Source organism: Varanus komodoensis, unplaced genomic scaffold, assembly GCF_004798865.1.
Source record: "Varanus komodoensis strain SLA01 unplaced genomic scaffold, ASM479886v1 scaffold66, whole genome shotgun sequence".
Taxonomy (NCBI): Eukaryota; Metazoa; Chordata; class Lepidosauria; order Squamata; family Varanidae; genus Varanus; species Varanus komodoensis.
In genome coordinates this window covers 2,742,006-2,766,431 of record NW_025336296.1, presented here as the reverse complement: position 1 = coordinate 2,766,431, position 24,426 = coordinate 2,742,006, and the positions used below count along the sequence as shown (strand labels likewise).

Genomic DNA, 24,426 nt, shown 5'->3' with positions numbered 1-24,426 from the left:
ATTTGCCTGACAAGCCCCACAGGGTCTTCCCTGTGCCCTCTCAGCTATCCTGCTGTCCTCAGGTACGCTGGGTGCAGTCCCATCACCTAAAAAGAAAAATTCAACTGCCCGTCCAGTGGACTTCTCTGCATGGAACAGTGGGAGGTGCCATGCAGTTTTTTTGCTGAGACTACAACATATCTTGGGCTAAACTAGCTGAGAAGTAGAATTGGAGCAGGTGGGCTTTGAAGGGGCTAAGGCAAAAGGGGATGCCCAGTCCTTCCCCTGCCAGATGTTTTCTCTTTGAGACCCTACCGCTTCTGCTGGTCCAACCCCTGCTTGCGTGCTGGACCCATGGATGTCTGACAAGCATGTGTTTCAAACAACCAGGGTAAAGGTACCCAGAAAAAACGGGCTTCAGAGGGAAAGCAACTGGCAGTGGAAGGGCTGCTTCCTCTCCTGCCCCTTCCCCACTGCAAAGCATTCCCATTACACACAGTGGAGTGGAGCATTTGCAGCCCTCTTCATCCTCCAAGAGGATTATTTTTTCCATTTATGGGACTGGGGTGGGATTGCAAATGGAAAAGGACTTTGAACTGGCTCCTTGAGCATTCATTTCAATCCCTTACCATTTATTGAATGCTAAAACAGTGAACAGACTGGGACTGAAACATTAATTTGAGCCCAAGCACTGCAGCGTTCTTCCATTACTATTCCAGACCTCATGACACTAATCATGGTGATGATTTAGCTGAAAATAGTTAAGTTATGCCCTCTGTTTTTCTCCCCAGGCAGAAATCTGTCAGACTTATGGGAAGCAATTGAGAAATCCCCTGTTATTAATTATACTTTTTCTGGTAACGTGTCTGACCTTCTGGGTGAGTACATCCTGAACCTATTAATGAAAAAGAATAAGAATAGCGTGACTGTCGGTGCTCAACTATTGCTTGCAATGCAAAGAATACAATGCAGCACGGGTTCTCCTTGCATGGAATGGTGATGCTCTAATGCTGAGAAGTGACTCTTGCTTCTGCACTGGAGCCCATTCCAACTGCTGAGGCATTGCTCTTCTTCAGTGAGCTGGAAACACAACTGAAATGGTAGCTCCATGTGGCACTGAACGTTCTTCCAATCCAGGGTGGAAGAAGGTCATTTGGGATCTGATGGTAGAAGCTTTGGTGATGGTAGATCTCTGAGCGATTTTGATTTCCGGTAGTTTAAAGAGATTAAGTGAAAATACAAGGAGAAAAACCCTCCGATGTGGCTGGCCTTGTCTAATGTGTTACATCTCAGCCTTGAGGGTGTCAGGGTCCAAGTTGGGACTTGGGTGGCAGCAGACAAGACAGAGGCAGCAGGCCCAGGCCAACGGAACCTGAGACAGAGTCCAAGGTCCAAAGCAAGGTCTAATGGCAAGTCCAAGTTGTAGTCACAGCGCAGGCCAAGGTCAGCAACCAGAAGTATCAGGGCAGAACAAGGATGTGGTCCTGAAGAAGCCAAGGGTGAAGAGCAGGAAGACAAATGGAGATGGAGGTACCTTGAGGCAGGATAACTGGGCTGGATACACAGCAATGGTCAGGCAAGATGCAGGAGCTGAACCACAGCGGGCAGGCAGACTGCACTACAGAGACAATGTGTCAAGGCAGGATGCATGGCAGAGGAAGATTCACAGCAAGGCAGGATACAACAGGAACTAAATGTAGCAAGGTGCAGGCACTTCAGCGAGCAGGAGAACCTGTGTTGCTAAGGCAATATGCCAAGGGAGGAGACCAGGCGAGATGCAGGCACTACAGTGAACAGCAAGACCTGTGATGCTGAGGCCCGTTCTGGAGGGAAGGTTTGAAAGCTCTTCCCACAGAGCTCCCAGCTGGTGCTTCTCAGGAAGCTAAGCACTGCAGCAGAGCCTGAGACCACAATCTTGCAAATACTGAGGTGGGTTCCTGGTTCTGAGCACCAGAGTAGCTGAAATCCTGATACCACATTCTTCATCTGTAAAAATGGGATTTAAATTGTTTGCTTTTTCTCTGTTCAGCTGCTGGGCAGTTTTAGAGAGTTATGTAGAAACGCTGAGCTATGTTGACTCAGATTTGTTTATATACCATTGTATAGTTCATGGGTGCCACAAATAATTGACTTCACCCTGAAAGCCACCATGTTAGTAGATCTCAATATTCTAGTTTTTTAAGAAATCCCACAAGACTGAAGACTGCCTGCCTGCCTCTGCTCTATATTATCCAGCAATTTCCTTTAGTGTGACTAAGTTTCTTCTGTAATATCTATGCACAAGTCAATTCAATTCAGAAAAGATCCTTTGCAATGTTAATTAGATGTTTTCTGCTGGCTAATTCTGCCCTTGGTTTTGGTTTTCAGTACAGCAAGAAGATTAAGGATGAGTTGCCCCTTCATCAGATAGTTTCTATTCTCCATTGTTTTGTTCTATCCTGTTCCTGCCTCTGCCCAATTGGGTCATGATGGCTGCTACATTTTACCCAATGTGCTGTTTTATCTGTCTTTTCCCCCAAAAGATTTAAGCTCAATCCTACCTGGTCTAATGGCTTTACAAGAAGATACTGGCAAGGTCATGGGTGATATGGCAAAACACACATGGACGTTTAAAAGTGAGCAAGTATCCTCAGCATTTAAGCCTTTTTTCTTTTTGGTAGAATTGTCTCCCAGTTGAAGAGAAGTTTGCTAATTGGCTAACTTAAGGTCATTGAGATATCAATGGCCGCTTTTTGATTGTTAGTATAGAATGCCAAATCAGTGATTCTCAAAGTGTGTCCCAAGCATTGTACGTAACGTCCCACAAGAGGGGCTAAGCTAGAGCTAGCTTAGCTAGCTTTGAAAAGAGCTAGCTACTCCAGGCATCCAGGACTAGCTTTGCCCCTTGGCTGGGCCACTGGGGGCACATGTCAACCATGTCACCCAACCAAAAGTGGGTGGAGCTAGTGCTGGTACCCACAAACACTTGCACCCACACATTCATGCCTTCCCTGTCACCCCTTCTCAGCTGATCCATACAGATCAGTTTAGGAGTGGGGGCAATTTGATTCCTACAGTGGTGAACTGGGGGAGAGGGGGCAGGGTTGTACATCTAAACATGCTGTGATAAGGATGACAATTGCTTCCCCCCTCTCTGTCTGCTCCCCAGCTATGGAGTAGAGATGGTCCTGCAGTCAGCTAATCCACCAGAATTAGGGGTGCTGCTTGAATGGTGACATGGTATGAAACCAGCTTCACTCCCCTCCCAACTGGGAAAGGCATGAGGGAGTAAAGCTCTGAGCTGACTTTCTAGCTCAGATGCACATAAGCCCGAAAAGGCTTGGGTCCTGGATGCCTGAAGGGGTGGCTTCTTCCCTATATGCCCTCCCACCCCTTGAGATCTGAGGTGGAGGTCCTGCTCCGGGAGCCCTCCTTCAAAGAGATTAGGAGGGTGATTATCCAGAGCAGGGCCTTCTTTGTGGTGGTGCCCCAATTGTGGAATATGCTTCCTGGAGAGGTTCGCCTGGCGCCAATGCTTTTTTCTTTTCGGGGCCAGGTGAAAACCATTTTATTCTCCCATTATTTTAATGATTAATTGGTTTTAATTGTGATTTTATTATGAATTGCTGGGTGCTGTGCCATTTTTTAACTGTGCTTGTTATAAACCACCAAGATGCTAGTAATAGGATGGTCTATAAAAGCTTTAAATAAATTAATAAAAATAAGAGCTGAATCCCAAGGGAAAAGGGACATTGGGTGGAATGGGGGAAGGTTGTACATTTCCATCCCTGCTGCTGCTCCCATTGAGACCCTATTATAGCACCTTCTAGGTGAAGGTTAGTTGGCCTGATAGCTTCTACCTGGTATTTCAAACACTGCTTTGTCCCAAAACGCAGCATTCTGCCTCCTCCACATCTCCCCTCTCAATTTTCAGGCAGGTTGGGAGCATAAGCCAAAGAGTGTGCTAGTGGACACAATGAGCTATAGATGTACTAGCTTTACCTTCTTGCATCCATCCAGCTACAAGGACTCCTGCATGGACAACGACTGGCACCTCGGAAGGAAGGGACATGCTGGTAACACAACACCCACTATTTCTGAAGACGGTTTCTGAGGTCTCCTCGGCACAGCTCTCCTTATGGATGCAGACCAGCACCTTGAAAGGCTACGGTGCCTTATCTACCAAAAGAACTTCTGCTTGGCCTCTTCCTGTGGAAGGATATGATGAAAGACTGCCAGGAGCTCTGGTGCCACTTAGTGAGTGACCTCCTTTTCTCCCACTTTGAAATGCTGCTGCTAAACAGGCAAAAGAGCTCATCTGGCAAAGATAAGGAGCAGAAAGACAGGGGAACGGCCAGCTCTGCTCGTTTTCCCACCCTGCGTGCAATAAGTCTAATCCTCCACATTTGGACTCTTAGGATCATAACCATAGCATTGCTCTCTAGGCCTTTTAACATGCTGCAACAAAGGAACCAAAGCCGGTCAATAAATGTTTTTGACAGATTCCATAACTGCTCCACATGAAATTAGTTCCCAGTATCTATTCTGTGGGACTGCAAGTGGCGCAGGGGTTTAAACCGCTGTGCTGCTGGGCTGGTGGATCGAAAGGTCACCGGTTCGAATCTGCACAACAGGGTGAGTTCCCGTTGCTCCATCCCAGCTCCTGCCAACCTTGCAGTTCAAAAGCATGCGAATGCAAGTGGATAAAAAGGTACCACTTCGGTGGGCAGGTAATAGCATTCCATGCACCTCGGTGTTTGGTCATGCCGGCCACATGACCACGGAGACTGTCTGCGGACAAACGCTGGCTCCCTCGGCCAGGAAACGGAGATGAACACTGCCCCTGAGAGTCAGGCATGACTGGACTTAATGCAAGGGGAAACCTTTACCTTTATCTATTCTGTTATTCTTTTCCAGCTCCAAGGAAGCCAATCCAAGTTAGGACCATTGCTGTGAAAGGAGATGAGACTGCCTCTCCCCAGTTTACCATGTGGCGAAAAACTGCGGCCTTGAAAGGCTTTGACGTTTCCTCTTCCCAGATGTCCTCGTGGCCGAAGACAAAAATTCCAAAGGAGCAGGAAGTTCCTTCTTCCCCATCACCTTTAATGAGTGATGATCTTCCTTCTGGAACTCAGCCAGGGCCAAGTGAGCGTGTTGAGTGTGGAAGCATAAGAAAAATGAATGCCCAATATGGAGAAAAGCAAAGCGTACTTTGAGTACAGGATAGGCAGATACTCCAGTAAATGTAGCATTTTTCCTAAAATGATTGTTACTGAGGAACATCTTACTTATGCTTTTTACCCGTCTGAATTTATATTTTTTGGAAGCAGTGCAGAGATATCTGATTTCCAACTGTTTTGAGGGAGATCGCGGGAAAATGCTAGTGGTTCAGTACCGTCATAACAATAAATGGTGGTTTGCTGTTATGTCCATCAACTTCTGGTGCAGCCAAGAGGTGGGGATCTGAAGATTTAGGACTCCATCCAAATCCTAACCTGTAGTTGCTTCTAATTATGTTTAGCTGAATAAAATCAGATGTAATTAGCTTGCTTCCGACACCCACCCTCTCCGTCCAGGTTTTTGAGAAGCAATTCCCAGCATTTCTGACCACTGACAATGCTGGTTAAGGCTAATGAGAGTTAAAGTCCAAAGCATCTGGAGGGTACCAGGTTGTGGAAGGTTGGTTAAGACAAACCATAGTTTGGTTGGATTCAGGTAGAGCACTAAACTATGGCTAGTCTAAATTGGAAGTGGAAAGAAATCTAAGATTTAGTGCATGTAAGAAATGAGAGAGATGCTCCACTTTTTTTAGGCACCCAAAAATCCATTGAGTTTTTCACATATTTTCCCAACTATGTAAATCATGGATTCTTAAATTCCATTCAAATGTATGGCCTAGCTTTTGGAGAGTACAGATAATTCTAACATTCAGCTTTTTCAGCTACAGGAATGCCTTTGCCGTTGGCCTCACCTTCTACAGAGCAAGGACTGAATGCACTGAAGACACATCCTACTTTCAGTGAATCAAGTAAGTTTGTTGTACGGAATATTGTACACAATTCCACCTACTGTGCCCCAGAAAGGTTATTTTAGAGCTGAAGAACATACCAAAAAGGCAACTAAATGACGAAGTGGCCTGAGTTATTTCCCTACAAACAAAGGCTATATTGAGCGTGTTTTAGCTTAGAGAAAAGTTAAGACAGCCACGATAGAGGTGTACAAAATTATGTACAGTGTAGAGAAAGCGTGTAGGGAGACCCTTTTCTCCATCTTGCATAATTCAAGAATCCAGTAGAGTCGACCCATGAAGTTGAAGGTTCAGAACAGAGGAAAGAAAGTCTTGATCGCACTATAGACTTCTCTACCATGCAGATACAGTTTTAAGAAGGGAGCAGTTCCATGGAGGAGAAGGATACTATTCATGATGGTCATATATTACCTCTAGTACCACAGGCAGCAGGCCTCTGACTGGTGAATTAGCTTCATCTCCTGCTTGTAGGGTTCCAAGAGGCATGTGCTTGGACACTGTGGGGACAAAATGCTGGACTAGATAGGCCTTGGTTAGGATCTAGCAGGACACTCCTTGTACCACGATGTGCTTAATGTTACCAGATCCATTGAAACAATTTCAGAGGGATGATTCTGTTACAGCAAAACCACCGCCGCCAAGAGCCTTTGGGGATCTTAGATAGGAAAATACATTATGGCGTAAGTCTTTGTGAGTCACAGCTTGCTTTTCCTGATGAATGAAATGTAACATGCTCCTTCCAGCTAATGCCTGTAAGTAATCTTGTAAGCCTCTGCAAGATTATTCACTTAGACTGGGACAGTCTAACCTTGATGTTACCAGAGCATGTGATACATTACTGAGATCTCTGTTTCCAAAGGGAGATGCAGGTGTTGTATTAAGAGAACTTGACAACACCACAGATGTGATCTTGCTGTGCCGCAGAAGTGGTGAGCCAAATAACACCTCCTTCAGGTAGAGTGTGATGCCATGGAGATCTGTTCAACTGGACTGGACTTGCTTCTAAAAATGTGCCCCTCTTTGCTACTACATTTATTATTTTTATTATTATTATTAATTTCATTCCTCTTCCACTCAATAGCTACAACTGTTTAGGCAGTTCATAACACAAGAAGGGATGCAGGTGGCGCAGTGGTTTAAACCGCTGAGCTGCTGGGCTGGTGGATCGAAAGGTCGCCGGTTCGAATCTGCCCAATGGGGTGAGTTCCCATTGCTCTGTCCCAGCTCCTGCCAACCTTGCAGTTTGAAAGCCTGCAAATGCAAGTGGATAAAAGGTACCACTTTGGTGGGCAAGTAACAGCGTTCCGTGCACTTCGGTGTTTCGTCATGCCTGCCACATGACCACGGAGACTGTCTGCGGACAAACGCTGGCTCCCTCGGCTGGGAAACAGAGATGAGCACCACCCCCTAGAGCCAGGCATGACTGGATTTAATCTCAAGGGGAAACCTTTACCTTTACCTTACACAAGTACAACAACAACTACAATAAAATGCAACATAAAGAAAAGAAAACAATTAAAACCATTTGCACAACTAAAACAATTTCCATCAAAATTAGACCTGTAAAAACAGCTGGCATTCCCCATCATATGCCATTGAATGCTTGGGAACATGGAACATTCCAACCCAATGCTGAAAATTGACAGTGTTGGGGCCTCAAGGAGGGATCGGCCCAGAATGTAGGGGTGGTGGGTAGGCTGTCCCTGAGAAGGCCCCCTTCTTTGTCCATCTTCTGAACCATCCTTGGTGGTCGCACTGGAAGGAAGGCCTCAGAGGTTGGTTGTAGGGCCTGGAGAGATTCAGTCTTGGAGAGGCACTCCATCAGGCACCGAGGTCTCAAGCATTCCCAGCATTGGCACTGCTGTGCCACTGGAACGTTGGCTGGTGTGCCTGTGCATGGGCTGTTCCGTCCTGTAGTGGGGCTGCCCTTGAGGCCTGTGGCGTCGAGGTGAGGACAGCGATGTCACTTGTGATAGGGGAGTTCCCTGCAGCTCACCTAGTCATTAGCTCGTCTCTTCTCTGGCCTCCCTGGGCAAAGTGCAGCTTAAGTGCTTGTGAATTACAGCAAGATGTCTGCAGAGCTCATCCAATGGGGGGGGGCAGCTGCAGCCAATGTATCTCTCTGTGCATTTGGCTCCTGTGAGAAGGAGCTTTATGTGCATACGTACAAATGTACGTGCACAAATCTTGTTCTCACAGCATGTAAGTTTGCATTACATGAGAAGCAATCCTCGAAGTGCAGCCTGCATGTTGGTTGGTTTCCCATGTTTGCAAAACCGGAGTGGGAAGTGACCACTAGGTGCAACTGCACATGAAGGAATATTAGTTATTTATTTATTTATTACAAGCGTTTATCTCCCATCCTTCCACCAAGTGCTCAAGGCGACTTACCCAATATAAAATGATGATGGTACCATAGTAAAACCTCAATTATTAATACCATATAAAACAACACATCAAAAACTTAGAAAAGAAAGGGAGGCAAATAATAGAAAATGTGACTGTGGAGAGAGGACAAAGGAAAAAAAAAAGATCTTAAAATATCTAAAACCCTTGATTGTTGAAATGATGGTTGAATAAAAGGACTTAATTCTTTTAAAAAAAATCATCTGAGTGCCCCCTGACCTGGCTGAAGAACAGACGTAATACATTTCTGTGAGAACCTTTGTGGTACAAAAATAATCTTTGCTGTCCTAATGGTGAAGCACATGCTTCTGATTTTGTCCGGCAGCTGAAACCTACACATCTTTGCTCCATCCAGTTTCTTCTAGAATAACCAAAGCACCTCATCAAATGCAGGCAGGTGAGTTAATTTTGCGTTTTGGTGGGCAGACACCTTGCCTGCAACTTTCCATTTTATCTTCAAGTTTGCAAATTCCTCGATGCTGGCAGGTAGGACAGGATAGACTCTGGAATAGACATGGCAGGGTGAGGTCAGGCAAGGCAGGAACAGACCTAGGATGGAGCTGAGTGAGCAGACAGGCAAGATTCAGGTGGGGCGATGGAGGAAGCCCCAGCGCAAGAGAGCCATCCCGATGGCTCATGTTCCTGTGGCAAAGAGCAGTGGTGCAGAGAGGGCTTCTCTGCAGGCCTCCAGGCCCTGCAAGCACCTCCAGAGGTGTCTCTGCTTCTGCTGGCACTTGCAGGGTGACTCAGGCCCTGATCCTGCCATTGGCAAATGATGCAGTAGAGGTCCCCAACTCTGGTGCAACGCAATTTGCATGAGCAGAAGGACATCCTTGGATATTGCCCAGGAAGCTTAAGATGAGTCATGGCACAGGGTGCTGCTCTTCCTGATGGACAAGCGACTAATATTTTCCATTCCATCCCCAGCCCTCAAGCTGTGCGCATGAGAAGAGCAGCTGAGGTCAGTGATGCCAATGCACAGCTTTAAGGGGGTATCCATGGTGCTGAACCTGCTTTGTGGACAGGTTCAGCCTCATGGACTGCACGTTAAATGTTCAGACTCACACCTGGTGTGGAGACACTGCCCCGATGCTGGAACCACCACTGGGTAAGAGTACTGACTGTACGACAAGTGAATGGAGGGGGAAGGTTTGTTTACTTCCAACACAAGATCAGTCCCAGAGGGATCCTGCTCTACGACACAATTAACACAATACATATTCTGACCTTGCTGCTCTTTCATCTTCTACCTCCTTTCCTTGGCAGGAAATCTACCTTTGTCTGCAATAGCTACACCTTCACAAAGGCCCGGAATCTTATTAAAGGTACATTCCAGTAAGTACCACTGCCTTACACAACCCATTTTGCAGTACAGTGCAGTTCCTTCCCTGCTAGTCGCGTGAAATGAACCTTTTTAGACAGAAGTTCCTTTCTGTAGATCCATTTCCTCTGTCCCTCATTTCTGCATCAGGCAGATCCAACATTCTAAATGTTCCATATTCGTTTGGGTGCTTCCTTCTTACACTTGTGCAACCATGTGGAGATACTAAAATATATCAAGGTTCTGGTCTTGATGCTAATTAAAGTGTTTCAAGGAATTTGCCTTAGGCTACAAACTATGCTCATTTCTAATAGTCATGCCTCAGGTTTGTTCAGCTCCTCTGAGGACATTCGTTGGTGTGGTGATATATGCATCTCATGCTTAATATAAACCTCTTAGAGAAATAGAAGTGAAATGAAAGCATCTAGGCACAGAAGGCACCCTTACTTTCCATTCCCCATGGATTTGGCAGGAAAATGGTGTCTGGTCCAATCCAAATAAAAGCGCTCTTTCCTTCTGAATGCTCAAAAAAGAAAAAGAAAAATCAACAGCTATGCTTCCTAATCTGAGTAGCAGACCTTGAGGTAAGCAAGGTAAAATGTGTGTGAAAACCCACACGACCCATGCTTCCACTTCCAATGCAAGAGTCATCAAAATGTACAGGACATTTTGACATTATGAAACACGGTTGCTGGTTGGGTAAAAGGGGCAGAAGAAAATAGAAAACGAGGGCACACTTCTGCAGTGGACAACAATGACTGTGCTGTGCTTGGTTGAACATTGGCATCCTTAGCCCAGTGCCAAGCTCCAATGCCTTGGCATCCTCTTTCTTAAACACACAGGGAAGTGCTGAACGACTGTGGCTGGGACTCACTACTGTAATTTCCCACAGCAGAGCAGAGTGCAGTTGCCCAGTTAGCCCTCCCCACCACATGAACCCCCGTGGGCCTCTGAACTATGGCAGAAGCTGCAGAAGGGCATCCTGCTGAGGACCTCCACAAACCTGTAGCTCCCCGAGCTGCTCACACCCTGGACCTCCATGTGTTTGTGTAAATGTGTCCACGGGATCTGTGTTATACCAGATGCACATCTGTAGTCACTGCTGACATTACAGATTACCAGTCTTGAATGTATTGCATTATAAAATTTCAACAAATGAAAAGAATGAGGAAAAGAAAGAAAAATGTGATTACACCATTAGGAATATATTGATTGCAATGCATGCGCATGAAAACTGTGTGCATGTCTACAGATATGGAAGTTTTCTGCAGATTTCTAAGAACTACACACCAACCAAAGCAGACCAATGTCTAAATTATTATCAGTTCTCAGACTGCATCTTTATACCAGCTGTTCAAATGCTGAAAGCATTGCATGGTCTTGCATACTGCGCTATAGGGGATAAGTGTGTGTCCTTCTGGTGTTGTAATATCAGTCTTTCAGCTGTCAGAAAGGCACCATGAAGTAGGTAGCTAATTTAAAATAACACATGCATCAGGAAATATTCAGGAGGTTTCCAATACAAAATTTATCCATATAATGACCTCCACCCCAAAAAAGGACAACTATGGGGAAATGCCCTTCCCCCTTCACACACACACACACACACACACACACACACACACACACACACAGAGAGAGAGAGAGAGAGAGAGAGAGAGAGAGAGAGAGAGAGAGAGAGCAATAAAAGAAAGTATTAAATATTTTTCTTGCACTTAGGAAGAATGCATAGAGGAATGATGAGCAACCATGAATGTGCTGAGGGCAATCTGTGAGGTTCTGCAAATTGTTGATGGGTATGGCTGGAGCCATCTGTGGGCAGCACCTGAACCAGAAGTGGATGACCCATCCCTTTCTCTTCCTTGCTCAGCCACCCCTTCTTCTCAGTCTCGCTATGTGTTCCTGCCAGGCATCAAATGAAGGATGCATTAAATTAGTGTGAGGGCTGCAGCTTGCTCACTCTTGACTGGAACTGAGGCTGACATTTGGCAGGTGCTGCCCAGGACAGAACACAATGGTGGCGAGCAAAAGCACCCAGCAGAGCCATCCTGCGTGGTAAGCCGAGAACACAAGGGCGTTGGCCTCAGAGGACTCAGGTTTCATTGAAACCTGTGTGCTGTGTCCCCTTGTTTGAAAGTGGAGACGAGGAGGCTGTGTGCAGCTCCTTCTCCAGCTGCATTCCTGAACTGGCAGAACCCCAGAACTTCCATTCCCCTGAGACTGTATCCCCAGAGTGACCCCTTTAAAATCGCTCGTTGAGTCATGTCTTTCCTTCTTCCCATACTAGTCACAATGAGATGCACTTTGTTTTGTGGCTATGAAGCTCAAAGTCTCTTTTTCAGGTGACTAAGTGAACTTTAAGTCTACCTTTGCACTCATCCTTGTATTTGTGCTCTTCCCTGCCTTTTTTTTTTTTTTTTTTGGCCCTCTTACAAGGATCCAAAGTGACTTACAAGTTTCTCCTTCTCTCTGTCTTATCCAAGCTGGAAAGAGAGACAGTTCAAAGCCTCTGAGGCCCAGAGAGCTGCATATCATTCCTTGGAATGGCATGATATCATGCTTCAGCTGAGCAGAAACATGCATGGAGTGATGTAGAGGAGCTGGGCTCACAGGGGTGTTGTGCAGTTACTTCGTTGTTATCAGAGACAGTGACATCACATGCTGCTCTTCTCAGAACTTCCTGATCCCTCTTAGTCTAGCTGTAGCCCTCCTCTAACCTGGGAGGAAATGGATCTTCCCCAAACAGTATCTTGTTGCCTGTCGTAATGCAAAGCATTTTGGGCATATTTGGGTCTAGAATGGGCAACTAAGACACCTTCTTTTTATGAAGAGTCTAACTGCTGATGGAGAGGGAAATGGTTGGAAATGGTTTGTTGTGGTCGATCAATGTCACTGCCTAAACTTATGGAATTTCCTTTGGGGTCTGGCTATGGGGACTGTGGTGACCAGCACCTAAACCCAGGTGGTATATGGCAGCATTCTGAGACTTGTGCCACACCTGCTGAAGTGAGGGCACCCCTCTTTAACATGCATATATTTATGGTTTCAAAATGAGTCAGTGGAATGCTAGCTGAAAAAAATCAGTCCACTGAAACTGGCCACAGGCCACTGAAAAGAAAAAGGTGGATGACTGGAAAGCAGCAAATGGATAATACAATCTTCTCCAACCGGGTACCCTTCAAATATGTTGGGCTGCAATGCATCTGGAAGGCACCAATGTAAGGTTGGCTGGGTGAGTGACTATTTCAAGCCTTCTGATGCTCTGCTTGGGACATCCATCATCAGCAGAAGGGTAGTTTGAAGTCCTGGAGATGAAAATGTGGATCGAAAAGCCTTCCCTTGCATATCTGGAAATTATAACAGGTATATATAGTTTTGCTTCTTCTCAATCTCTCTTTCATTCCATTCTTCCACTGAAATGTATATATCTTGCTCAACTGAATGCAACTGTTTCATTTCAAACAGGTAGCCAGGCCCGGGGAGTTGGAGAAGAAAAAGGCTATTGTCCCTGGATGGCACAGGTGTGCGTGCTTGTGCTCAGCCACCAAGAAAGTCCTCTTCCCTTCCAAATGGTCAGAAGGGATTCATTATCTCTGGCTTCTTTGGGGAGGCGTGACGAAAAGGTGGGATAGGGAGGGTGGCAGACGTTGGTTGCCCATCGAATGGAATTGCCTTTGTTGTCTTTTCACCAGATGGGATTCGTTGAATCTAAAGCATTTAAGAAAAGGGAGCACCTTGATTAATGGATCTTGCAAGAAAAGCTCCCAGCTAATTATGTGGCTGAAGAATTACAGAATCATAGAAGAGTTGGAAGAGGCCATGAAGGCATCGAGTCCAGCCCCATGCTGGTGCAGGTCACCAATTTACACCATCCCACTCAGGTGGCTGCCCAGTTTCTTTCTGAATGTCTCCAGTGTGGGAGGGCCCACCACCTCTCTAGGCAGCTGGTTCCACAGTCACATTGCTCTGACAATGAGGAAGCTCTTCCTGATGTCCAGCCTGAATCTGGGTTGTCGCAACTTGAACTGTTTATTCCATGTCCTACACTCTGGCATCAGCAAGGAGAGACCCCAGTCTTGCAAGCAACCAAAGGAAAATATCTTTGCTGTGGAGAGAGATTGTGATTGTATTTAGTTCATGTTAATTAAAAAACACAACAACAGCTTTGTCATTATTTCAGACTTTTCTGTGAGTTAAGACAGGGATGCACAAAGTTTTTGGCCCTGAGGGCCATGCATGGTCTCATGGCAGGACTGTGACTGCACTTCCAAGCACACACATAACTGTGCATACACAGAATCTGCCCACACACACTTTACCTCTGAGTTTCTGGAAGATGCTTTGAGAAGCAGGCCCTCTGCAGGCCCTGGTCTCTAGCAGGCCGCCCAAAAGACGATTTCTCAAGGATCCTCAGCAGCAGCACCTGCAACTGAGATTGTAACTTTGGCAGTGGGGCTGTCAGAGACACAAATAGCATCCTGGGGGCAAAGGGTTGGGCACTGCAATGATCACATTTAGAGACTGGAGAGCTGCCGACGTCTGTGGTCTGACTCCCATCATTCGGACATGAAACTGTGATGGAGAAATCCCTTTCCACCTAAGGCCTGGCATTAAACATTTCGGGTTGCAACACCCTGCAGGAGGACAACGTAGGAGTAGGCTGTCTATTTCTGTCGAGTGGACTGGTGGCCTGATCTTGAGCCTCTTTTGTTTTGCGTTCCCTGCCCTCCATATGGGCACACAATTATGCCTTTCTCATCACTGCTGCAGAATCTGCATCAGCCCAGATATTTTGGTGCCACATTTCTACCCTTCAAAGAGATCAGTCTGCTCCCCGTTTGGGCTGTGCAAGAACTCTGCGAGGCACGTTTGGTGAAGGGATAACTAGTGGCCCAAAGGCACCCAAATGTACTGCCTGGAGGAGTGGAGATACCTCTGCAGAGAGAAATGGGTACTTTACAGGCTGCAGTGGCTTTAAAGGACCGAATTCCACCTTGCATGCTAGTTTATCCAGGAGTTTGTATTTCTCTTTGAAGCTGAAGCAGCAAATGCCTTTATATATTAAGTCTGTGGCCGTCTCCCACAACCCGGGTGTATGTCAACAGTGCCTCATTACTCCAAGGGTAACCCCCCTAACCTCTGCTATCAGGTAACATAAGTAAAACCATAAAGAATGCAAAGCATTGGAATCCAATTACCCTGTGCAAAGAGATTACAGCTAAAACAGCTTGCAAAAACACACTGTTGAACCTGGAGAGAAAATGCATCGCCAAAAGCAGTTCCACGTACAGCAGGATTACCTACATCTGCCGTCCCAAGCGTGGGGCCCGCCAAATGTGCTGGACTATGACTCTGCTAGCCTGACGGCCAAAACAGTGGCCACTGGGCCTGGAAATCTGCCTTCCAGAGAGGAGGACCATGCATTGTTAACTTCTGCTTCCATCGTACGGCTCCTGCTCTTAACCCACCCATCAAACAGCTTGAACCTGGAGAGGAAAGGCACATTGGAGCACAGTGAAGATCCTGCCACAGTAGTCCATCTGTTTTAAAGCATCGTGCCCATCTTCATCCCCACTTGTAAGAGTCCCTTTCTCTTCAAAGAATGACACAGTTTGGATGGCCAAGGAATCCCCATTCACTGAGCCCAGGGGAATCCCTCAGGGGGTTCTGCCATAGCCTAGTGCTCCAAGCTTCCCATTAGAAGGAAGAGGGAACAAATCTCCTCCCAGAATCCTTTGGAACTGTTCTTTGATGGGCCACTGGAGCATTCTTCCTTGGCTTGAATGGGCACAGCTCAGAGGCAGAACCTTCCCTCTGCACACAGAAGGCCCCATGTGCCACCCCCAGCATTTCCAGGTTTGTTGTTGCTAGTTGCGAAGTCATGTCTGACCCATCACGACCCCACAGACCACATTCCTCCAGGTCTCCCTGTCCTCCACCATCCCCCAGAGTCCACCCAAGTTCACACCCACTGCCCCAGTGACTCCATCCAGCCACCTCACTCTCTGCCATCCCCTTCTTCTTTTGCTGTCCCAGCATCAGGGTCTTCTCCAGGGAGTCCTTCCTTCTCTTTAGGTGGCCAAATTATTTGAGTTTCATCTTCAGGATCTGGCCTTCTAAAGCGCAGTCAGGGCCTGGGCAAATGTCTGCTGGAAACCCTGGATAGCTGCTGCCAGTCAGTGTTGACAATACTGGGCCACCTGGAACAATGATGTGTCTCAGTTGAAGCCAGTTTCATATGCCTTTTATAAATACACTATTTGATCTGTCTACAAATGTCTTATTCCGATGCATTTGATATGCCAAACACATGAGCTCCTTGGGATTGCATCTCTATTTTCTTCCCTAGGATGTCCACAGGGAGTCAAGAAAGGGAGCCCTCTGATTACACTTTCCAGCCCAATTCAAACACTCAAACCTTGTGTGATGGAGCTATGCAAATTTTATCAGCAGTGCTTTTGTACAAGGGACAGAAGGTACTCGAGAGAAAAACCTGCAAGGTAAAGGATTAAATATGACTCACTTGGCTTGTTTGTGTTAGTTCAGGAATCTAAATATGAAGAAGGCAGGAAAAAAGTTCATATTCTCTTGAGTTCATGTTGGAAAACATCAGCAATTTTTTTCAACACTGGGAGTTATGATTTCTATCAAATATAGAAGTTGGAGAGGGGAGGGAAAATACAGAATGTCAACAATTGAATCTGGCAAGTTGGTATTTATTGCTATGGCCTTAACTATTTGAAAAGCTAGAAAAGGACCTTTTTATTTGAGAAAATGGGTATGAAGAAGACTCAGTGTAAGTTAGTGCAAAACTTTGCAGATTGTAGGGGGGAAAGTCCTCACTTGATACACATTTATTTATTGAATTAATTTTATACTGCCCAACAGCCAAAGTGCTCTGGGTGCTTCACAACAGCACTTTAAAAATTCAATCTCAAATAGACCATATTAAACCTATGAGTACATCATAAGAATTTACAAGACAATATTTAAAACCAAATTTAAAAGTTTACACACGTCTGTGCGCGCGCACATGCACACACACACACACACACACACACACACACACACCCTGATGATGGGTCCTATACTTGGAGCACCACCCAGTAGTTTTGGTTGTCCCATCACAAAAAGGGTATTTTAGAGCTGGAAGGGACTCAGGGAAGGACAGTGAAAATGTCCAGAGGACTTTTTAATTTAGAAGAAAAGGGACAAAAGGAAAATGAGGTAGAGAGCTACAAAATGATGCATGCTACATACAGAGGCCATAGGGAAGTTGTAGTCTGGGCTTGCATTTTTCTTCTTCTTCTTTGCCTTCTCCCTTAATACTAGCGCCATATTGAATTGTAAGAGATTCAAGTCAGATCAAAGGAAGTGCTCCTTTGAAGCACATACAGCTGAAGTGAGGAATGCACTTTTGTGATCCACAAGGATGGCCTCCCATTTGGAAGCCTTTCAAAGCAGGCTGGACAATTTCATGGAGAAGGATATCCATGGCTACTAGTCCTGATGGCTTCTGGCTTCTCCCTTGGATTGGAGGCACTTTGTCTCTGCCTACTGTGAAATTTGGGTGAAGAGGTCTGTGCTTTTACTTGTAGGCATCTGACCACCGTGGAAAGCCTGCTGTCCCCACTGTTTCTGATGCTGTACCACTGACACCCTTTGGGTTGATCCGGCATGTATTGTCCACCAATGCATACATATTTTTGTATTCTGGTTAAAATGTTTAGGTACTGTATGGAAAACTATTCCTGGTTCTTGAAAAATGCAACATATATCTGTGAGAAAGTCCAAAGAACAGCCTATTCTAAAAGTAAGTTGATTTCCCACATAGTGTGGACTTTCTTGAATCCTTTTTTTGTTTTTAGTAGGTCTACTGTAAACATGAGTCAGTCAAGATGCAACCCAAGCTTTCCTCTAATATAATGGAGCAAAGTCTCTTCTGGCCGGCAGGATTGAACAGATCTAGTTTCTGACTGTGCAAGACCTCAAATATGAACTGGTCAAGAATATTGCTAGGGACGTAACGATCTGAGACCCTGCCCTGTAGCTCCATGGCTGGGTGCTTTGCAGGGAAAAGATCTCAGGTTGGAGCCTTGGCATCTTCAGGCAGAGCTGGAAACTCCTACCTGGAAACACGGAGAGCTGTTGCCAGCCAGTGGAAACAAGACTGGCTGAAATGTACTCCAGATCCGACTTAGTATAAGACAAATTTCTTTGTGCCTCTGTCTGCACACTTTTTAAATGACTAACACGTGTATTTCACGGAAAGCAAGCTGATCATTTTCCCACCCAATCATGTATGGATTGTATATTTATTAAGATGTATGTATAAGCTGCCTTGTAGTCAAAAAGCTTTCCAAGGTGAAATATGAGATTTAAAAGAACACAAAAATTATGATTAAAAACAACCAGGAAATGATTATGAAAGCAAGGGCTTTTCCCATAAACATATACCCTGACCCAGAGTGCCCAAATTAGTTCAAGTAATTTAGCCGCTCTCATCAGTTTATTTTTTGCCCAGATGATACAGATTCTGCTCCCAATACAATCCCTCTGCACTTATTGCTATTAATTATTAATATTATTTTACCATTATGTGTTATTATATTTATACGCAAGGAACCTCAGGCAGCTTTCATGGTCCTTCTCTTTATTCTATCCTCACAGCAACCCTGTGAGATAGCTTAGGCTGAGAATCAGTGAATGACCGTGAGCTTCAGGGCTCAGTGGGACTAGAACCCAGATCTCCTGAGTCCCAGTCCAACACTCTAACCCCGCATTGACCATCTGCTCGTTACTCCCCTCGATATGATTCTGTACAAAGGAAAAAGAAATGGCCGTACCAGTTTACACTTCAGTGTATATCCAATTATTTTCAGCTGCGTTCTTGACTTTGCTTAAGCACTGAGAGAGATAACTGGCCAATTTTGCTCCAGAGAACCAGGGCTCTTGCCACCCCTAAGCTTCCTCTAAATAGTAACCTTTCCACTGCTAGTACCAACGGGAAAATCTTGAATTGGGCATCAGGTTTACTATGACTTTTAAGGAGACCTGACTGTTATCCCAGATAAAACTGGAACCTTCCCTTTTTCTTGAACCACTGCATTCATTCATTCATTCATTTGGAGTTTTTGTATGCCGTCCCATTCGCATGAGCCTCGGGACGGCTTCCAATACAATAAATAAACAAAGCATATAAATAGTACATATAAAATCCAGATTCACCCTGGCTGTTAAGCAGTGAACTTGGCACCCACAATTTGTGTCTTTTATAGGCTTCCTTCTTAGCAAACTTCCTTCCTGCATCCAGGGATAGGCAAACAAGCAATGTCCACGTTTGCCCAGATTCTCCAGGTATAGCGGGATGCTAGTTCCTCCTTCAATTTCCACGGGGACTTGCATGAATGGGAACATTCAGACAAATTTAAGATAAGTCTTTTTCACAGTTGTGCAACTTCTCCTCACAGATTAAAGCACAGAATGCTTTCACAATGCTACCCTTTGATTTGTGAACCGTCAAATAGCTTTTTCTTCTGAAATTGAAACAGGTTTCAAATGCAAACACAACTCTGGATATTTGTGAACATTTTTGGAGAACATAGTCCTGCTTGTACTTCCCTTCAAGGCTGTGATGGCAAACTCAGAGTGATCTGTCCCGGCAAACTCAATTCCCATACATTGCTACATTTCTTGGCATGTTTCCCTGAAGTGACTCCCATTCTGTTCAATGTATCCAGAGGTAACTGTGTATAGGACTTAACCTTCCTAGCTCATTCCTGCACCTCCAAGCTTAAAGAAGGGGACAGTTACCACTTGGCTCAATGGATCATCTTCCTACCATCCATTTCCCAAGTTTGCAACCAAACCCTAGAAAGAAGGAAGAAGGAATAGGGCATGGATGACCTTCAGAAAGGAACCACCACCAAGCCCATTCAGTCCCTCCATTTCCCAGGTGGCTGGTTATGATGTCTCTTGCCTCAAGTCTTTGGAGTATTACTCTTTGTCCGTGCTCAGTGGACTCAGCAGGGGGAGGAGCTGAAGCCACAGAGGATAGTGGGTAGAACCAGGGAAGGCGAGGTGTGTGGGAGAGATGGTGAGGACTAGCCCTCTGCTTAGGCAGAGCAGGCTGCATGCCTCAGGCATCAGATTCTGGGAGATGACGGCAAGGTGTCAACGGAGAGAGCCTGCATGTTGGACAACCAGCTTGCATTCCCCAGCTAGGCTGCTGCAGGGCACGCTGCTGCTCCATCACTAGTAGGAAAGATTCAGCTGCTTGGTTTGTCTACCCAGAATGACAAAGGGCACCGTCTTGTGCTTTACCTCTGGCAGAAAAATGTCTTCGACTGGCCCTGGTGACAAGAATGTTAATTTTGGAAGTATAAATGGGCACTGTGCCTTACTTAATCATCTCCATATATGCAAACCAGATCATTTTTTGTTCTCTTTGTTTTTTCCAGCTTTAAAGCAGAAATGCCTTGCAATGATTTGTAAATCTATTTAAATCCCCAAGAGGAATCACTGCCAGCAAGAACCCCTGCACAAATTCTTCAGCTTTGTTCCATTGTCCAGTGCAAGAAATCACTGATGTGCATTATTTAGAAGAACAAGGAAGAATGATGAGTTTTTCAACAAATGATAGGTTATTTTCCCTTCGAGGAAATAATTTAAGTGCTCTAATAAATAGAAAATGGAACTCAAGCAAGAAGCCAGCAGCACTTGTATTTTTTTTATTTTTGTATATTGCATTTTATAATGTGTGTCAATTGCACTGTCAATCTGTGAATTGTCAACTGAGTATGAAACCATGTTAAACCAGATCTAAATAAAATAACACAAACAAGAATTATAGTGCAATCGTGTCTAGTTTTTTCTTTTTTCCCTTCTTTTCTTTTCTTTTTCTTTTCTTGCAGGAGAGGGAGGATTAAAAGTGACACATATTTCACTGGATTACTGCCCAGGCTATTCCTCCCTTTGAGCTCACCTGCATGTGTGTTCATCTTATGAAGCTGCCTTAAAATGAGGGGACATTGGTCTGGCTAGTTCAATATTCTATAAATAGTCAACACTATATATTAATGCAGCAGCTCTGCGGAGGCTCAGACAGGGCTGCTTCCCAGATATATGTGGCCATTCTGGGCCAAAATGTGTCTCCTAAATTCCCCCACACTTTCATTTTCAGCAAACAAGGCTTCCATTATTCTGTCTCCTTCCCAGGATTCTCAGGGGTGCTTTTGCATTGGCCTTCTTATGAGGTGGCTGAGGATACTGTGTGTTTTTTTTGTTTTTCTGTCACACATGTCTCCATCACTCTCCATCCCTTGTCTGCCCGCAGTTCCTGATCTGAAAAAGTCCCATGGCAGGAATTATCTCTTGGCATCATCCATTGTACCTTCCAAAGACCTTGCATAAATTTCTTTCTTCTGCTTCTTTATCTGTAAACCAGGCGTAGGACTGGCAAGCTCTCAAACAGAGGGCTCATCCTGTAACGTTCCTTCAGATAAGAAGACTATCCTCTGTCAGGATACATGGGCATTCAAAGGGTTTCCACAAGTTGTATGTACACAAGAACCCCTAAGTGACTCTGTACAAGGAGGCTGAACTGTTTGAGCGAAGGACTGGACTTCACCTCCAGTTAAAGTGAAGATTAAGATTCTTCTTTAGGGATGTCAGAGAAATCAGCAACCCAGGTTTCTAAGAATCCAGTCTGTGAATTCCAGAGTGGATGGGCATTTCCAGAGTCAGGTAGATTCTGACCTGCTGTTTGGACCATTTGAGAAGGCAAGACCATCTGGAGAAGACAAGTAAGTTATGCAACGTTGAAGGCAGGAGATGAAAAGGAAGACCAAATATGAACTGGATTTAATCTACAAAGGAAACCATGGGCTTGAACTTGGGAGAGCAGAATGGAGCTGTCATGGAAAGGGCTTTTTGGGGGACTTACCTTCACAGAGTCACCATAAGTTAGAGATGACCTGGTGGCACATTTGGACATTTCCATCCCATCTTCACCCTCCCTTTTTGGAAGGCAAGGAGGCATACTCAGCCCTCATGGGGTTGTTTGCCTAGTGATTTTGTTATATCCTATTGATATTTGTGTAGTTCTGTGAAAGCTGGATTTCCCCCAACCCTTTTGATATTGCCCTTTTGTACACAGCCGGTGCCATTTTGGATATCTTTCTTTTATTAATAGACTTTTAACATGTCCATTAGTCAGAATGACTCTCTGGGCAGCTTACAGAATCCACTAATAGCAATAATAAAACAGTAATATTTAGTTCAACATGTATAATGCATCAAAGAAATAAAAGGAATGAAACACAAGAAAAGTCCACCAGAAAACCACACAATAACCACAGTTCAATCAAACCAAAGGCACAGTAGTAATAAGATCCAATAAATACCACATACAATTTCTTTTAAATCACTTTAATAGTTAAAATATTGGGCAGATACAAGTCCTTGCCTGGCACTGAAAGAAGCAAACAGGTGAACCAGAGTGTATATGAGGATCAACACACAGTGAGCTTGCTATTAGTATATAGGAAATTTAAATGATTATATATAGGGGAACTAAAATTTTCAAGAGACTGGACAATTCTCCTATGAGGAAAAGTTAACTGGGATTGCTTATCTTAGAAAATAACTTAGCTGAGGGAGACAGGAAGAGGAATGCAAAGACGTGTGCATCAAACATATGGACGGTATCAAGAAAATCAGTAAGGGAGACGTTTTATTCCCCTCTTGCAGAATACTAGAACCCAGAAGGGCCCTCCCATGAAACTGATTAGTGGGAGATTCGGGACAGATAAAGGGTGGACTTCTTCACACAGTGCATTGCTAAATTATGGAATTTGTTTTTGCAAGATGTCTTAAAAAGTATTGGACAAATTCATGGAGGAAATGAATGGCTTCTGGTCTGGATGGTTGTGCGTTGCTTCCAATATCAGAGGCAGTATGCCTGTGTGCACCAGTTGCTGGGGAACATGGGTGGAAGGTGCGGTTGCACTCATGTCTCACCGTTTTCCCATTGGCTGCTTGTTATCGCTGTGCGAACAAAATGCTGGACTCAACAGACCTTGGCTCTGATCCATCAGGGCTGTTCTTATGTTCTTATATAGGATAAACCAACTTGCCTATTTCCGTGCTCTGCCATCCACCGAATCTTTAATGTTTTTCCAACATCCACTAGGCCTTTCAACACTCAGAGCAGCTGGGTCTGTGATGCAGTCTAGACTTTCACCTGTCTCTCAACATGGAATGTTGCCTCTTATTAAGTTCCTACTGCAGGGCTCATGTGACTTTGTCCGAGATGGATAACAGAGGAACAATTGTTGTCTAATTACAACAGGGCCTGTATTATTTTGGTAACTTGGAGTCCCCAAGAGAACAGGCCTCTTTAATATAGCCCCAACTATATAAATGATCTATAATGTTAAACCTCACCGCTGCAAGTATTGTGACCTGCAGAAATCTAATGAAAGAACCAATTGAGAAAGGTCAAAGTGGGGTTGATGAAGAAAATGGTCACATGGGCAAGGTGGAGCACATCCAAGTAGGTATAAATCATTAAGTCTTAGCCTTTTTAAAGCCAATGTTCTCCTCCTCGCCTTCTTTTGAGCCGTATTCCTCAAGGTAAGTTCTGCTCCCTGTGCTTTTGGGCAGAAGAGATTCTAGCAAGCTGACCAGTGCATTTGAACCCTGATTTGAAAAACCTGTTGACTTGGGAGTAAGCGCCATTGGTGCAGCAGAGGGAATGGGACAAAGGTGGCCATGACAATCATGCCACCTCTGGAGTAAGTTGCATCCATTCAGACCTCTTTCATTTGAAGAAAGGAAGTTCTCTTCTATAGACCCTTGGCCGACCTAACCATCCCATCCTCTGCACCAATACTGAGCTGTAGAAAGGTTGCTGTGCTGGGCCAGGGTTTCAGTTCCACCTGTGATGTGATCCTAGGCCTGCATATTCAGAAGTAAGTCCTACTGAGTTCAACTGGATTTACTCCTGATAAATGCAGCCCTGGTTGCTAGCCTGGCCCCGCTCAAGCTTACAGCCTTAGGGCTCAGCCAGATGGTTCTTAAGTGGCTGGATGGACTCCTTTAGCCCATCCCATGTGCCCTGTACAGGTGTGGTGCTTTTCAGCCTTGGCTCCTCCCTGGCTGCATTGTGGGTAGGTGATGTTGGATGCACCTTCATACTGCCTGTGTATTCTCCAAAGATACCTTTCAGCAGTGGGTGAGGGAATAGTTCCCGAGAAATGGTTCCTCCTTTTTTCTGGGACTTAGCCAAGCAATAAGGAGATAGTGATATTGGCCCACCCTACAAGACTGTTGTATATTTTATGGCAAGATAAGGCATGCAAAGTGTTTGGGCATTGTGAAAGTGCTATTAAAAGCTAATATGTATGGAAGTGTAGACTCTGTTTTCACTCTTGGGCAAAAGATGCAGAAAAGTTGTGGGCCAAAGTGAAACAGCAGTATTCTCAGAGCAGTCTTTTAAGAACAACCCTGTGCCTGCTAAAGCACAGCAGCACTTCTGAATCAATGTAATGGGATTACACGGTTAACGTCATACTGATACTATGCTCTTTTCATTTGAGAATATGTCAATAGATTGTCATGGCTGAGATATCCACTGATGGACACATCTACGTATCCTGAATTCTTGTTTTTAGGAATCAAACCCCACAAATATTTATCTAAATTGGTGGTC

General features: G+C 45.0%; 1 protein-coding gene across 1 annotated transcript in view; it reads left to right on the top strand.

Moving 5' to 3' along the window:
* The window catches only part of HHLA1 (HERV-H LTR-associating 1), a 48,336-nt gene extending 28,119 nt beyond the window's left edge, over positions 1 to 20,217 (top strand). The window contains exons 10-13 of the mRNA XM_044450420.1: positions 771 to 857; positions 16,063 to 16,213; positions 17,444 to 17,526; positions 20,174 to 20,217. Of these exons, the coding sequence (XP_044306355.1) occupies positions 771 to 857; positions 16,063 to 16,213; positions 17,444 to 17,526; positions 20,174 to 20,217 (365 nt within the window). The remainder of the gene's footprint in view (positions 1 to 770; positions 858 to 16,062; positions 16,214 to 17,443; positions 17,527 to 20,173) is intronic.
* The last annotated feature ends 4,209 nt before the right edge of the window (positions 20,218 to 24,426 follow it).